At 34.6% G+C, this 15,907-nt stretch overlaps 1 protein-coding gene across 3 annotated transcripts in view; it reads right to left on the bottom strand.

Annotated features, from left to right (window-relative positions):
* Positions 1–2,280: 2,280 nt before the first annotated feature.
* LOC132635683 (uncharacterized) overlaps positions 2,281–15,907 on the bottom strand; it is a 77,481-nt gene continuing 63,854 nt past the window's right edge. For 2 of the 3 annotated variants that reach the window (XM_060352176.1, XM_060352178.1), the window contains 8 exons: positions 15,584–15,685; positions 13,506–13,649; positions 12,885–12,973; positions 10,031–10,113; positions 9,822–9,937; positions 9,002–9,087; positions 7,362–7,461; positions 2,281–3,000 (listed from right to left, as the gene is read on the bottom strand). In XM_060352176.1, coding sequence (XP_060208159.1) covers positions 2,935–3,000; positions 7,362–7,461; positions 9,002–9,087; positions 9,822–9,937; positions 10,031–10,113; positions 12,885–12,973; positions 13,506–13,649; positions 15,584–15,685 — 786 coding nt within the window. In that variant the 3' untranslated portion in view covers positions 2,281–2,934. The remainder of the gene's footprint in view (positions 3,001–7,361; positions 7,462–9,001; positions 9,088–9,821; positions 9,938–10,030; positions 10,114–12,884; positions 12,974–13,505; positions 13,650–15,583; positions 15,686–15,907) is intronic. The other variant, XM_060352177.1, reaches the window with a different exon arrangement.

Here is a 15,907-nt window from a genome sequence, read left to right as displayed (position 1 = left end):
CTAATTAAGTGCATTTCCACCCAATACTAATACCATAATTAATGTTAAGGGACATGTTTCCTAGAAATTAATGAATCCAAAAATTACCCATCAATTATATAACCGTGCCCATTTCCCTACAAGTTAAGAATACCATTTAAGGCTACGGAAAGGGCATTTTAACGAAAAAGAGTCTAAAGTGTCGTTACAAATATACCTGTCTTTTGTATATAAGTGTATAAGACTGTATAAAAGTATTTTTGAGCTAAAACTTTGCAATGTAAATTTTGAGCTACTTTTTTGCAAAGTGACCAAATTGTATATTTTTGAAATTTCGTCCTACTTTGTTGCGCACTTACACTTGAACTCTTTATAAGCAGTCTCTATTTTGAAGTAACTCTTCATCAATTTCATTTTATATGATGATATTTGACTAGGTTAAAGAATTAAGAAAGACTTTTAGGACATACCAAATAATACCCTTACAACTTGTCTTTTTAGACAAGCAATGACATTTCTATATACTACTAGACGGCCTATGCCCGTGCTGCGCACGGGCCCAACACACTTTAGATTATAGTGCATCTATGTGTATGTAGTTGTCTTTAAATAGTGATTATATATATATATATATATATATATATATATTATGTTTAAAACATAATTAATATAACATTGTAGTTTGTGCTCCGTATCTAAAATTTTATTATATTAATGTTTGTTACGAATACAAAATCGGCAAATTTATTAATATTTTTTAAAAGAGAAGACTTGTTTAAAAGGAAACTATTTTCCTCTCTTTGAGATAACACAATAGCAATATTTAAGCATACTTTCAATTTTAATTCGATTAATTTAAAGGTGTAAAATACTTATTATTTTTTATCAAATTTTGATTTGGATAATTCTAATTCAAATTATTAAATTAATTTTACATGTTTAAAACGAAACAAAGTAGAAATTGATTTTCTATTTTACGAAGAAATACTATTTTTTAATTTTTGGTAAATATTCTCGGTTTAACTCATTTTACTTGTCATGTTGTCTTTTGCATTAAATTCTATCTTATTTTAAAATATAAATATTTTAAGTATATTTATTTTAGTGAACAAAACAACTTGATTTTGTCAATATGGGATACTATATCAAAACACGATTAATATAACATTGTAGTTTGTGCTCCGTATTTAAAACTTTATTATATTAGTGTTTGATACGAATACGTATGGTGTTTAATATGGGGCCCACATTTTTTTAACATTGTTTGTTTTTTAAATATGGGATTCACTTTTTTTTTTCAATATTGTTTTATTTTGTTAATATGGGATCCACTTTTTTTTTCCCGTGAGTTTGGATGTGGTGGGTTCCACTTTTTTTTTTTTTAATAATGGATGGTTTTTAATATGGGGCCCACATTTTTTTTTAATATTATTTATTATTTAATTTTTTTTTTACAATTTTTTTTATAGGCCTGTTTAATATGAGGCCCAATTTTTTTTTTTTTTTTTTTTTTATATATAGTATGTTCAAAACACGATTGATATAACATTGTAATTTATGCTCCGTATCTAAAATTTTATTATATTAGTGTTTGCTAAGAATACAAAGTCTGCACTTTTTTTTTTTTATATATATATTGCTTGATTTTGTCAATATGGGATACTATATTCAAAACACGATTAATATAATATTATAATTTGTGCTCCGTATTTAAAACTTTATTATATTAGTGTTTGCTACGAATACGCATGGTGTTTAATATGCGGCCCACATTTTTTTTTAACATTGTTTATTTTTTAAATATGGGATTCACTTTTTTTTTTCAATATTGTTTGATTTTGTTAATATGAGATCCGCTTTTTTTTCCCGTGAGTTTGGATGTGATGGGTTCCACTTTTTTTTTTTTTTAATACTGGATGGTGTTTACTATGAGGCCACAATTTTTGTTTAATATTAGTTGTTGTTTAATATAATATAAGACCCACAATTTTTTTTTATGGGCCTGTTTAATATGGGGCCCAATTTTTTTTTTATTGGGGGGGGGGGGGGGGTTCACACGACGAAAAAGGAGCATCAACCGATGCTTCTTAATAGTAGTAATAAAGTACACGTGATTAAGGGTAAATGAAAAGTTTAAGGTAAAAAGGAATATGGAAATATAAAATGCTGGAGTATTATTTTTCAAAACTACTAGAAATAAATAACTATTATATAAAATAAAGCAGAATATTGTAGCAGCAATATTCACTTGCGGGGCACACGTCAACAGAATAAAAACATTCAAAGAAACAATGAAACAGATTAAACAAAAGAGAGTTCATATATCCAGAATTTTTGGTACAGCGAATTGGGGAAGCACCCAAAAAAGATACCCCTTTTCAGCTCTCTTCAAATCTTAAAGGATCTACATATTATGGTTCCAAAGATTAATTGAAAAAGCAAAAATGGCCCCTTCCCACAAACAAATAAAAGAAAAGGAGTTTGAGGACAGGGAGTTGGACCCCAACTAATAGAAATGGAAGTCCACTCTGTATGTCTCTTATATACAAAGATGAAAAAACCGAACATAAGTAAATCAACCACAAATCCAGCAGCTTCAAATATGTTATTCATCCTTCACATCAGAACATATCTAGGAATTTTGGTTCATGCTTTGATCAAAGGGACTGACCCGGCAATGTGCGATTTCAGACAGAACGCTAACTGACTGCATGCACACTGGGTAAGCTGGATGAGAAATCTGAAACCAGAACGATGATGAATGCTAGATCCCAAATGTGAAACCCGGGTACACACTTCTAAAGTGATTGTGCCACTGGGTAAGCTATGTTGCCAATATGAAACAAAACAACCGGCAAACCTTGGACGATGAATTTACATTGTGCTGCAGAAAACGAAATTTCTGCATACTAAGCAACAACCACCTCAAACCAACTTCACACCCTAGAACTGAGACTACATGTACTGAGAGAGCCATTGTTTGCACATATCAAGAACTGGAAGTGCATTAGCATGTAACGCCTGCGTTGGGAGTCAAAAGGCAGAAAGAGAAATCAGTAAAGAAGTGGTAAAGTTTAGTCAAGAATCTCGACCCCACAAGACAACATAACTTAAAATATATATATATATATATATATATATATATATATATATATATATATATATATATATATATATATATATATATTGAGGCCTAGATTTTAGTGAAATGAAAAATAACCTAGATGTTGGAACACAACCAAGAAACAAAAAAAGTAATATTCTTTTCTAGTTTCCTGAATTCCCTACGCCATAAGGTCTGTTTTGTCATCATCTAGGATTTGCTTTTGTTTTCACTCAAAGGTAAACTAAAGTTTGCAAATATTCAGGCCAATTGTCTAAGCACTTGTTTTAAATAGTGCTGAGACAGTTAAAAGTGAAATCAGAGACAATGTTCTTCCACATAGTCGAGGAATTTGAAGCGAGTCTAAATGCATCCTTCACTGATCAAAACCAAAGGAGAAAGTAACAAACACTAAGCACTATAGATCTATTAGTCTAGTAAGAGCATCTACAACATAATCTCAAAGATCTTTTTAACTAAAGAAGGTCTTGAAAGAGATGGTGTCAAACTCTCAAAACGAGTTCGTGGAAGGTAACAGATCCTAGACAAAGCTTTGGTGGTGAATAAGGTAGTGGATTCCACAAGGAAAAAAGGAGGAAAATCCACCGGATCTTGATAAGGTTTATGAACACGTGAATTGAGCGTCCAAGAAGGGTTGAGAAAATTGATTAAGTTCTACGTTACAAAAATTGAGGAGATCCCAATTCACGTGTTCAATGCAGCTTCTCTGACAAGGTAATCTGCTACCTCGGATGCTATTTATTTTGGTTATCAAAGCGAGAAAAAATGATGAACAAAGTTGTTGCAAGAAGTTAACTTAATGGGATTCTCACCCAGTCAAATCTTCTTTTTTTCAGACAATACCCTCGTGTTTTATGATGCTTAGACATCCAATTAACATATCTAAAACCAGTGTTTTAAAAGGCGTTTTCAGGGCGAGCCCTGGGGCGGGGCGTACCAAAAATGCCCCGAGGCGATGGGTCGGGGCGAAAGTCTCCAAAGGCGTACGCCCAGCAATTCGGGGCGTACGCTCGGGCGTTTAGGGCGAGTTTTTTTTGTTGGGGCGTAAGCCCAGAAAACTTCTTCAAACTAAAACGAAATTTGTTAAATAAGTCCTTAATATAATGCCCAAATTCTCAAAAGTCAACATGTAATTACTCAAATGTTTTAAAAAGGAACTGAAACATTAAATTTAAAAGTCAAAGACCTTTTTTTATTGCTAGAATGCCTAATATATATTCTTTTCCAATTATTTATCTTGTCTTCTACTATCTCAAAAAAGTAACGAGCAGTCACTTGTACTTGTAAGTAGCATGTAATAGATTGTTCTAATTAGTTTTTTTTGTGGGGGTGGAGCATATATATATCACTTATTTTTCTTCAATTTTTTACGCTATTTCACCTATTTAAAAGTATTTATTATAATTATATCATTTTATAAAATACTAAAAATTAAAACCCCATGGGGCTTACGCCCCATGCCTCGGGACTTATGCCTCACTGAGGCAGACGTAAAACGCCCCGCCTTACGCCCTCGCCTTTTAAAACACTCTCTAAAACAAGTATCGCGGTGATCTGAGGATCAACTTAAGAAAGTGCGAGATCATCCCAATCTTGGAGGTGGACAAACGGAACAATTTACAAAAATGTTTACAGTAGAATTGTGCTATCTGCTACGAATTATACACTGCTAGCCTAGCACACACAAAGATCCAGTGATCGGAAAATTTGAGAACGATTATTATCAAAAGGAGCAGGAAGGTACTTATCAATAGCACTCTATCAACAATCCCTATACATTACATGTCTCTCATGTACGTACTAACTAGTGTCACCAAAAATAGGCCGGACTCTGAAGGAAAGTGGGACACAAACGATAGAGATAAAGTTACATCTGTTGAGTTGGGGGGTGGTCACATATCCAATAGGTATGGACCTCGAATTAAAAGATCTGAGATGTTCAATATACTCTTAAGAAAGATGCTATAGAGCTTCAGTAACGAAATACAAGCTTTGTGGAGGACAGTGATTACAAACAAGAAGGTGGTAGAGGATGAGATATATTACGAACGAATAATAGAAAGAGTTCAGTGGCATAGAGTTGGGAATGAATACAAGACTAGTTTTTGAAAGTACAAGTAATGTGCCTTTGCGACTATCTACAACATTTCGACCGAGAAGAACATGGCAATTCATCAAGTTTACGGGTCACAAGATGAGAACAGATCATTCAGATTAAAGGTTCAGAAGAAATCTACAAGATTCGGAGATAGATGTAATTCAACACTTGACAGACTTACTTTATAAGCATAATATCGGGACACTAGGAAATAGAACAAAAGTGGAAGTAAATTATTCTTGATAAAATCCAACTACCACAAATAACATAAGAAGAGTGTATAAGATTCTTCTGCCCGTAAGTTTTGGATTCTCATAAGCCAAGACTGACAAGGTTTTTTCATGGCTAGTAGTTAAGAGGCCTAAAAGCTGGAATTTAAGGAAAAGAAGACATCTTGCATTATGTGCAAAATGTCGGACTAGAATGTGGATCACTTACTATTGCAATGCCTCTTTCAGCTATGAATTTCTTCTATAAGGTCGTTAATGTGACGGCAGGATTTCTAGTTTATCAAGTAATTGAGGCTCACAGATGTGGCTCAACAATGATGAAATGGTCAATCATTTTGTTCAGTCAGTTACCTGGCTACAGTTCTTCCATGATTTTACTCTAGTTTTTCATGAACAGTAACTTGAGGAGAGAGACGATTGACTTCCAAAGGAATGACTCAATATCTTACCTCTAATACTATGAAGACATTGAAAAGAAGAAGAGAATTGTGTGAATATTCAGCTTTACCATTCCCTCAAACTAACCAAATAGTAGTTACAAGGAAACCTTAAATGGTAAACATACATATTACAACCTATAATCTTGTTAATTACATAACTTCAGTGATTTTTTCTTCTCATACTTACAAAGCGCTAATTCATTCTTTTTATAGAAGATTCTTAACACCCCTCTTAACCCAGTAGAAAAGTCAACTTGAGTTTATTTTGAAAATGTAGGAAGGTAAATTGTTGCTGAATTGGTTGGAACAAAAGTTTTGGCAGTCGAATCTTGCAATAAAATTTTCTGGACAGTGGCCAGAAAGATGTGTTATAAGAACAATCACCAGAACGAAACATGGTCCACCTGAAAAGAAGCACACAGTGCCAGTGAAATTGTCACCAAAAAGAGGCACTATATGCTTTTGAGTCTGTCACAAGAAAGAGAGACAATGCTATAGAAACAGTAATTCGAAGCAGGGGAATGTCATATGACCACCCCCGGTAGAGATAGCAACTTAAGTCGTTACAAAGATAGTTATGCCATAATATCATGCGAGGATAAAATATAACAAGAGAGATTATCAATAACTTGATTCTAATGGAAAACTAAATAGTAAATGCACATATTTATAAGTGTGAGATACTATCCATATCTTCTACATAGCAGGGACTAAATCAATACACACTCAGCTCATTCTAATATTCTAGCACTCGTACTTTACTTCTAATCGTGGTCAACAGAATATTTGGAGCACCTTACTGAAAGTACCATATTCAAATTCGAGTAAACCTCGTAACAAATATATTTAGGCACACACTTCACAAAGGTAGAATCAAGTTGTATTTATTCTATTCATCCAGTTTCTCATAAACGTAAACACGTCAAAACCAGATAAATCTCGATCTGCACCTATCACAATACAGATTCAAAAGTTCAGAAATTTGTCTTTCCATAGAATCCCACACACTGGATACTGGCTGCAGAAACATCTTCGTAAAGGTAGATACTAACTTGATAAGTACGTGGGAAAACAACTTGTAGGGCCAGAATGTGTAGTGAACAGTTCAAACGTTAAAGATTTGACAACAATCCGATTATTTACCAAAGCTGAAGGTATAAACAGGCTAAGTATCAATCTAATAAGCCAAAATAACCAGCTGAGAAACATGTTTTTGGCAGCTCTCAAGTTGACATTCACATTCGATTATAAAGGTTCTGAATATTATTCACCCAAAACATTTACTAAGTTATCTTTGGCATTGGTTAAGAGTCATTGCATTAGTTTGGAATACCTTAAACCAATATGTCGAGTTCTCCGCCAAATGGGCCCCTCAGAATATGAAAGGGAAAGCAGTTACAACATAATCTCATATGGGCATTCCTTGAAATATAAATAGGTTGGTGGAACAAGGCAGTATTTAACTTCTTAAGTTCAGGAATGCAACAAACCTGATGTGCAACATATTGAACATCCGCCACACTTCCACTTCTAGATGCAATTTGGAATGCACTTTTGAGACGCCCGCAGACAACACATGCAAGTACTTTCCTACGGAAGGCAAGCTAAAAAATGAGGAGGCGCTCAAAATTTACCAGCTAGTTTTAAAAGAGAGAAATTAAAAGAAGTGTATTGTTGAATTGGGCAAACCGTTTCATCTAAAAGCTTAACCTATTAGCAGCTTGATGTGTTAGAGAACATACACTTTTATTTATTTACTAGGTATGGACATGAAAATATTTGGTTGTTGAGTGACGGTAAGAATCCAACAACTCTGTTTTCAAAAGTTTAAATTGTTAGAGACACTTTTATCTAGTTATTTATTTAATTATCTTCTAGTTTATGTCTGCAACTAATATTATGATATCATAGATATGTAACTTCCACCATTTTAGGCCCTTGTATCTCACTTAAGACACAAAATTGAACAAATCAATCCATTCAAAACAATCGTTTCCAAGGTGAGAAATATGCTTTGACGAACTTGGATTATTTAATCATTTAAGTGCCTGTTTGGCCATGGATAGTTTTCACTTTTCCGGGAAAACTGTTTAGACATAGAATTGTTACAATTTTCCGGAATTCGGGAAACTCCAGAAAGCTATTTTCACAATTCACTCCAAATCACTCACAAAAATTCAAAAACATCTCCAACTTGTATTAATGTCCAAACACAACTCCAGTTTCCAAATACCATTTTCAACTTGAAAACAAATACCTTTTTTTTTTTTTTTCCAAATTTCACAATTCTTATGTCCAAACGCCAACTAAGTGTTATATTCCAAGCAATTTATAGGGGTTGAAATGTGAGATCACCTCATCGAAAATCTTAAAATGTTAGAAAGGTGATACTTGTTTGTTTTATATCTACAACATGTTGAAATTTTTTACTCAAAATGGACCAAGCTAATCATGGTTAAAGCATGCAAAGCCTTTGGAGTTAATGCCATGGGTTTTGAGCATGAAATTCTCGACATCATCTTGAGAATGGAATAGAAAAGGCTACAACAACAACAAGCCACAAATAAATCAGCAACGAAAGTCAGAAAGGAGGAGAGGGGAAGAGAGAGAGGGGTGGGTGGGGGGGGGGGACGAAGTAAAAAATCTGACTGCAGTGTGAACTAAGATGGTAGGGATATAAAAGACAAGGGTAGGAAATACAAGGCTTTTCCTGGATGATAGTATTAATATTAAGTTGGAATATTAGGGGGTTAAATGATTCTGATAAGAGAGACACACTTAAGTCTCTCATCCGTAAATGGAGTGCATGGTCCGACAAGTTTCGGGGAATGGATTGATTGGGTGGACGGAGTTCAAACATGCAATAATAAGAGGGTATTATTATAATCAGGGATTAAAAACAGCGGATCTGTGTTGATATTCAACATGGGACATATTCCATATCTTGTAAGCTGGAAAGTTTGCAGAATGAATTCAGATGGTACTTTACGGGGTTTACAGGTCACACACTAATTCAGAAACAGAATCATTTTGGCATAAACTAGCTGCAATCAGAGGCACATAGAGTGAACACTGGGTAATTGGGAGGAACTTCAATGTTTGTAGATTCGAAAGTTACAAATGAACTGACCTGTGGCTACTAGTCAACATGTCAATCAGACGGTCAGGTCGCTCTTTGTGTTTGTTTGCATACACATTAATGGCTGCCCCCAAAACCTAAAAATTCAATGTAGTCCATTAAATACGGCATTAGTTCATCAGAAACTAGTGTAAATAGAAACCTATAACAGTTCAAAATTTAGTGTAAATGGAAATACTACTATCTCTATAAATCAGATTCCATTGTTGGGAAAAATAATAGATTTCACTAACGTTTAGCTTCTTCAAATGTTACACATTTCTACCACTGACAAGATGAATTTTAGAATAATGGCGTCAGCCTCTTCTATCAGGATGGTCCACTCTAACATAAGATTAATTAGCAATACCTGAACGAATGATAGAACAATCAGAGGGTTTCATCAATTCTGACCTTTGACACTTCTTTATCCAACTTAGATCATTAAAAAATCATGAAGCATAAGATCATTGGAATAGGTTACTATTGCTGGTTCTAGTTAAAGCTGTTTCTAAATATGACAGTTGAACCACAAGAACTAGAGTATACTTAATACCTCTCCCCTAAACAAACAAAAATATATAGATTAGTGTAGTATTAATGTCCCCCACCCCCCACCCCCCAAACCCCACTTTAATACCTGACACACCCAAATATGAGCAACAACAACAACATACCCAGTATAATCCCACAAGGTGGGGTCTGGGACAAACCCAAATATGAGCATTCCTTAGAAATGAGTTGTTAAAAAGAAAAGGCAAAAGACAGGTCAATCATCTGTCGCGGAATAGACAAGAACACACACTGGAGACAATTGCGTTCATAAGAATACCTGATCCCAATCATCATCATCGATGGTGCCTTTAATGTTCCTAAAGAACTCCGTGAGTTGGCTTCCCCTCTTTCTCTCAGCAAGTGATGCAGCAACACCAGCATATATGTCAACAGCTAAAACAGTTGTGCATAAACCGATGGGGTAAGTTCTAATATTGGAGCATATCCTGGAAAAGATTTGAAGAAAATTGAAAGTATGAGAAATACCTGGAAGATTGAACTCATGAATCACCTGAAAAGCCAAGTCGAAATTCCTCTCCGCAAGAGTCTCTGCAATTTCACACCTCCTCCTGCATTTCAACAAATACAAATTTTTCAAGCCCTAGCAAAGGATAAACTGCTCTACAAAATTGACCGTATTACAAATTTTCAAGCCCTAGCAATGTCGAGTTTTTCTCAGATGAGGAGTAGCCTCTGATCCATTTTTTTCTTTTGGTGCACCCATAAGTTTCCTTGTTGTATAGAAGATTGGGTGGAGTTTGTAGAGAATCTTGTATTTGTGTAGATTCTTTACCCTTTGGTGTACAAAACGGTCAGGTTTTTGGTCATGCTTATGAATGAAAATACTGTTACTTGATCAAAATAAAATAAAATGTTGGCAATGCCGAAAGTCACGGGAACTAATATTGTTAGACGTTAATATTAGTGGGATTACACTGGGTATGTTGTTGTTGTTGTTAATATATACAAGTCAATAATATAATAAATTCTTCTCAATTCTATTAAAATTAACATCTTGGTATTTATGTAATGTTGTAATGTCATAACTTCCTTTATTTCATGTAGTCTAAAGTTTCATTACCTCATGTAGCTGAAACTCCTATATGAAGAGTCCTGCTCTATGTTATTCAGCACGCCTACACTCTATACAAAAAGAACTCTCTTATTTTCTCTTGTTGCAAGGTAGCAGAGCCTCAGTGATCTTGAGAAGAAACCTAAATAGTCCCGCACGGCCAAAGCTTTTCCCTTCTTGTCATAATTTTACAATTCTTGTATCTTTATGGTAACTGCTCCTACAGCACCGCCAATCACAGCTTGGGTATTGAATTCTTGTATCTTTTTTTTTTTTTTTGGTATCAGAGTCCGGGTATTGAATCCTTACATGAACAGTGAAATTTTGGTCAATGTCCCAGACAGATTTTCTTCTCTTAGTTTTCTTTCAGAGATTGGGTATTGAATTCCTCCAGTCAACATGAGTTATAGGCTACTTCACGGAATTAGACTTGGGTAATGAGTCTCTCCTCTATATACTGAACTTTTGCTTAATGTGAACAGTGAAGCTTTGGTCAACGTCCCAGACAGATTTTCTTCTCTTAGTTTTCTTTCAGAGATTGGGTATTGAATTCCTCCACTCAACATGAGTTATAGGCTACTTCACGGAATTAGACTTGGGTAATGAGTCTCTCCTCTATATACTGAACTTTCGGTTAATGTTTTTCTTGTAACTTTCTTCGGTTACTTTTCAGTAGTCAATTCAAGTAACTATGATTATGTCTTGAAGATTTACATCACTGCATCTCTTTTCAGGTAACCGACAGTAGATGTCTTTCCGTGCACGTCACAGGACTTCCTTTCACAGCGCAACTACCAATAGCTTTCTTGGACACTTCTAGTTCTGTGATTGTCCACTAGTCCTTCAACACAATAAGGCCACTGTTTTACTATCTAAGTGACATTACTGCAGCGATGCTATATCAATGAAACTATGGAGATTACTCTTTCTCTAATAATAGTAGCTTCTTTTGCCATGCTCGACTTGATTTTCAGTATTGATTTGTAAAGTCAAGTTGCTTCATCATCATGAGTTTGATGTGGTGCGTGAGAAGTCGAGAGAATCAATTTTATTATACCCCAGAATTTATCTAGGAAGTAGTACAGAATGTTCTTCCAAACCGCGTCATAATAAAAATATCGATATTTAGGCAATTTTCTTCATTTGAATACTTTCTTTATTTCATATGGTCTATAATTTTAAATTTCTTGTAGCCAAAATTCAACAAGGAGTTCTCTTTGTATATTGTGCACAACCCGATCCAAAATAACAATTACTGGTGCAACTGCAAAAACATGGCCGCGACTATGATAGAGACTTCATAAACAGAAGAAAAAATGAAAAAAGAAAACATCGAATAACTATTTTTCTTCTTTTTTTTTTCTTTTTTATGGGGGTGGGGTGTGAAATGGAACACAGGTCAGTATAATCAATTACCCCCACCCCCCACCTAACCCTGTTTATTTTGTGTGCAGAAAGAATGAATCTTAGATGCTTCCCACTATTTTGGTATACAAATGAAAATAATAGAAAAAGCATAGGAGCAAGCAAATAGTCATGCAATAGTTAAAGGAGCCTCCGCTAGCTCTAAACAGCTAAAACCAAATACAACTGTCGCATATATACACAAGATATTTGCATTGCAAGGTGGCAACAGTTAAGGTGAATCATACTGAATCTGTTCTGAGACCAATGGACGCTGTTGTCTACAGTGAAGGACATGATACTTGGTTGGGCTTTCAGAGAAGGAAACAAAGGTGCAGAATATAGGATGCAACTCCTTTGGCTCTTATGTGGGTACTTTGGAAAAAAAGGAACAGGAGAGCCTTTGAGAGAGTTGATAGAGATAAGGGCCTAGTTTTTGTTGCTTAGTCAATGTTGTATCTGCAACCTCATGCACTGATTACAGATGACTGGATGTTATCTGTTAGATTTTGGTGTAGGTTATCTACCTTGTGTATACCACTTGTACAGCAGGACTTAGATCCAACAGCATCTACAAAATATTACTTTACTAAAAAACACGTATATGTTAACTTCATTGAATATAGAAAACCAAAATATAAGATATAAACCAATACGGTTTAATATAGCTAGAAGCATTTTGGGTCACCCCATCAAGGTGGGGAAAACCTTCTGGATTCTCTCTGTTTCTTTGTGCGCAGCTAGGTAGAGATGGTAAAATAATTCTTGATTTTTGTAGCCAAAAGTGCCTAGTTGGAATAGTTCAGACAGGCTGAAAAATCATGAGCCAAAAGGAGAAGAAAAACCAAAAACTAGATAACACACCTGAAAGTTGCAGGATCATTTGGATTCCCAAAAAGTGAATGTTTCCACTGTGGTCCTTCTGCATCATTAAAGCATTTGACAACATCTATCTGCAAATCAGCAAGTATGAACAATCATGAACTCAAAGATAGGCGTGAAGCAACTTAAGCATTGAAACCCTTATGAATGCTAACAATCAAGTCACATATTGAATGATGTTAGAAGCATTATCATTAGATCTGTTGGAAGTCATTTACATAACCTGCTTCCTCAATCCTCTCTAATCAGTAAATCGTACTAAGAGATGCATATTGTGACAGAAAATTTTTTCCTAAAAGATATGGTTAATGCAAGAGAGTTAGAAGATATCTAGAGGTAAGAAATGAAATGGAGGACTTGAAAATCTTGCTTTCGTGAGAAGAATTTTCCATGATTCTGGATCCTTACAGAGGTTTCATGGGAAATTAAGATGGCTATCTTTTAGAGCATCAACTCTTGGATAACAAAAATTAAGGTCCTGAAAGCAGCTATCAAATTGAAAGAAGCAATAAAATGCAACAAGTATATGCACCTAAAACACACTGCATTTGGCTGACAGGTGAAGATATTTTCAATGTCAGTTTACAAGCATCCTATACTTACCTCAATAGCAACTCTAGCAGAAAATTTGACAAGTCCTTCTTCAGTTAGTTTCCCAGAGGCACTTTTTCCACGGATGCCCTTGGTAATAAGCTTAGTAGACTCTGCTGCCTTATGTCGCGCTGACAAGCCTTCCTCAAAATGCATCTGCATAAAAAATGGAACATAAGAAGACAACATAGGAGTAGGTGTACAAGTTAGCAACTAAAACCACATAGAAGGTGATATAGTTTACGACTCACAAGGAAGAAATTGACATAAAAGATGAATGTAATCCCTGCAGAGGGAAAGAGGAGAGGATCTAAAGGTGCAGATAAAGAGTATGGAAGCAGCATATTTACTAGCAATGCAATAGACAAATAGAAAAAGAGAAAACAACTTGTGATAATTCACAAGAAGAAGAAATATGTTTCTGAAGCAATTGAGATGCCAGTGAACTGCTACGTCGTGTATACCCTGCGCCATTTATGTCAAGCATCAATTATCTCAAACTACTTACCCATGCATATATTCAACTAGTGGTTTGCTTGATGTATAAATACCATAATCTGTGCTCTTTTAATATCCATGTATTTTTTATTTTTTTTAAAATCAGGTAAACATATTTTCATTCATAAACATGACCAAAAAACTGGCTGTATACAAGGGGTATACCAAAAGGTAAAGAGCCTGTTTGGATGGGCTTATGCCTATAAGTTGTTTGCAGCTTATAAGCTAAAAAAAAATAAGTTGGGGTAGTCTAACTTATTTTTTTTTGGCTTATAAGCTGCTTTAGATAAGCTAAGTCAAATGGGCCCAATTATTTTTTTGAGCTTATTTTAAGCACAAAATGACTTTAAGCTGGCCAGCCAAACACTCAAAAAAGCTAAAAACAGCTTATAAGCAACTTATAAGCCAATCCAAACGGGCTCAAAGAATCTAAAAAAAGAAATGATTTTGTATTTGTATACTATAGATATAGGTGGAATCATTCTCAAAAAAAAAAAAGAAAAAAAAAACAAGATGTAGGTGGATAAGATTTCCGAAAGAAGTCTTAGTAAGACCGCATTGCTGATAGTAATTTATATAACATGATAATTAGAACATTCTAATTAATGTGATATACATAACAATATAATAGATAACTATATTCTCAAGAAGTAATATAATAAACAACTATATATACACACATTACAAGCTCACAAAAAAATTATATATGTATATTTATTTGACCAAGCAATCAAGGTTTTATACGCGCAATCAGATTTTATGAGCCTAATGAGGTCTTTTTGTGGTAAAAAAAAAGCGTCAAACATAAGGAAATACGTTACGCGGAAGAATTTCAAACTAATTCCACCACCAAACCATATTGACTGTGCTACTGCTATATCAACTATTCTTTAACTGTTAGACAATCCTAGTCGATACCAACATCACTGGGTATCACATAACTGTATGTGAAATGTTTACCTCACACAGCTATTTAGAGGGCACAAATAAATCTATTAAGGACACTTTCTTACTATTTTCTTGATATGCTTGTCATATAGAGAGATCTATTCTAAGGTCCTAAATTAGACCAATGAAATTATGTCTGCTATATTTAAAACTAATAAATAAGTGCTTCAGTTGATCCCATTCGTTAATAGTTTTCATTTTTTCTTTGTTGATTAATGATCTATCAAAATAAAATACAATTTATAGCAGTATCACATATACATTTCACTCCCGAAGTTGCAACGACAATAAAGAAATAGAGATTCCGTCAGTTCGTGAATGATCCAATTCAAGGAGTAACCAGTCATCATTCATGAGGCATCTGATAAACATCCAGTGGCTAGTGCCAAATTTACATCTTTTCCAGTTGCAATATGCCTGCATTCCTTGCATTAGAAGCTCTCCCTCGGTTTATAAAACTGCGCCTTTAGACAGTTTTGAGCTTCCCTAAGCATCTAAACTTGGTTTGACAAAAGCAGGAAACTCTTAGGACAGAGAGCAAAGCTGTCGAGCTTAGGATTCGTAAAACTAATAATTCATCGGTGACCATAAACACCATCTGTAGTGCAGATGTGCAGTAGAACAAGTTCTTAAAATGGACTAACCTTGGCATTCTCCAAGTGTCTAATAGCTTCTTCTTGAGAAGAAGAGTTCATAAACAATTGTATACAACAAAGCCCAGCGGCCACATGATCCTTCTTTATCACCTGATCATCAAGCAATTGTCAAATACAGAAGAAAAGACATGGCATTAGTACAGACACAAAATGGAAGCAAATCGACTAAGGCAACCTATCATAGAATATGTTCAAAGACTTGAACAAACTCAGTTGAAATCCAGCAGAGATTAACACATAAGAAAAAGGCAGGCATAAAAATGTCTGAAATTTGATCAATCTCCTCTTTCCATGGCCATTGAAAAAGCATTC

Source organism: Lycium barbarum, chromosome 4, assembly GCF_019175385.1.
Source record: "Lycium barbarum isolate Lr01 chromosome 4, ASM1917538v2, whole genome shotgun sequence".
NCBI classification, from domain to species: Eukaryota; Viridiplantae; Streptophyta; class Magnoliopsida; order Solanales; family Solanaceae; genus Lycium; species Lycium barbarum.
This window is presented reverse-complemented; position numbering and strand designations above follow the sequence as displayed.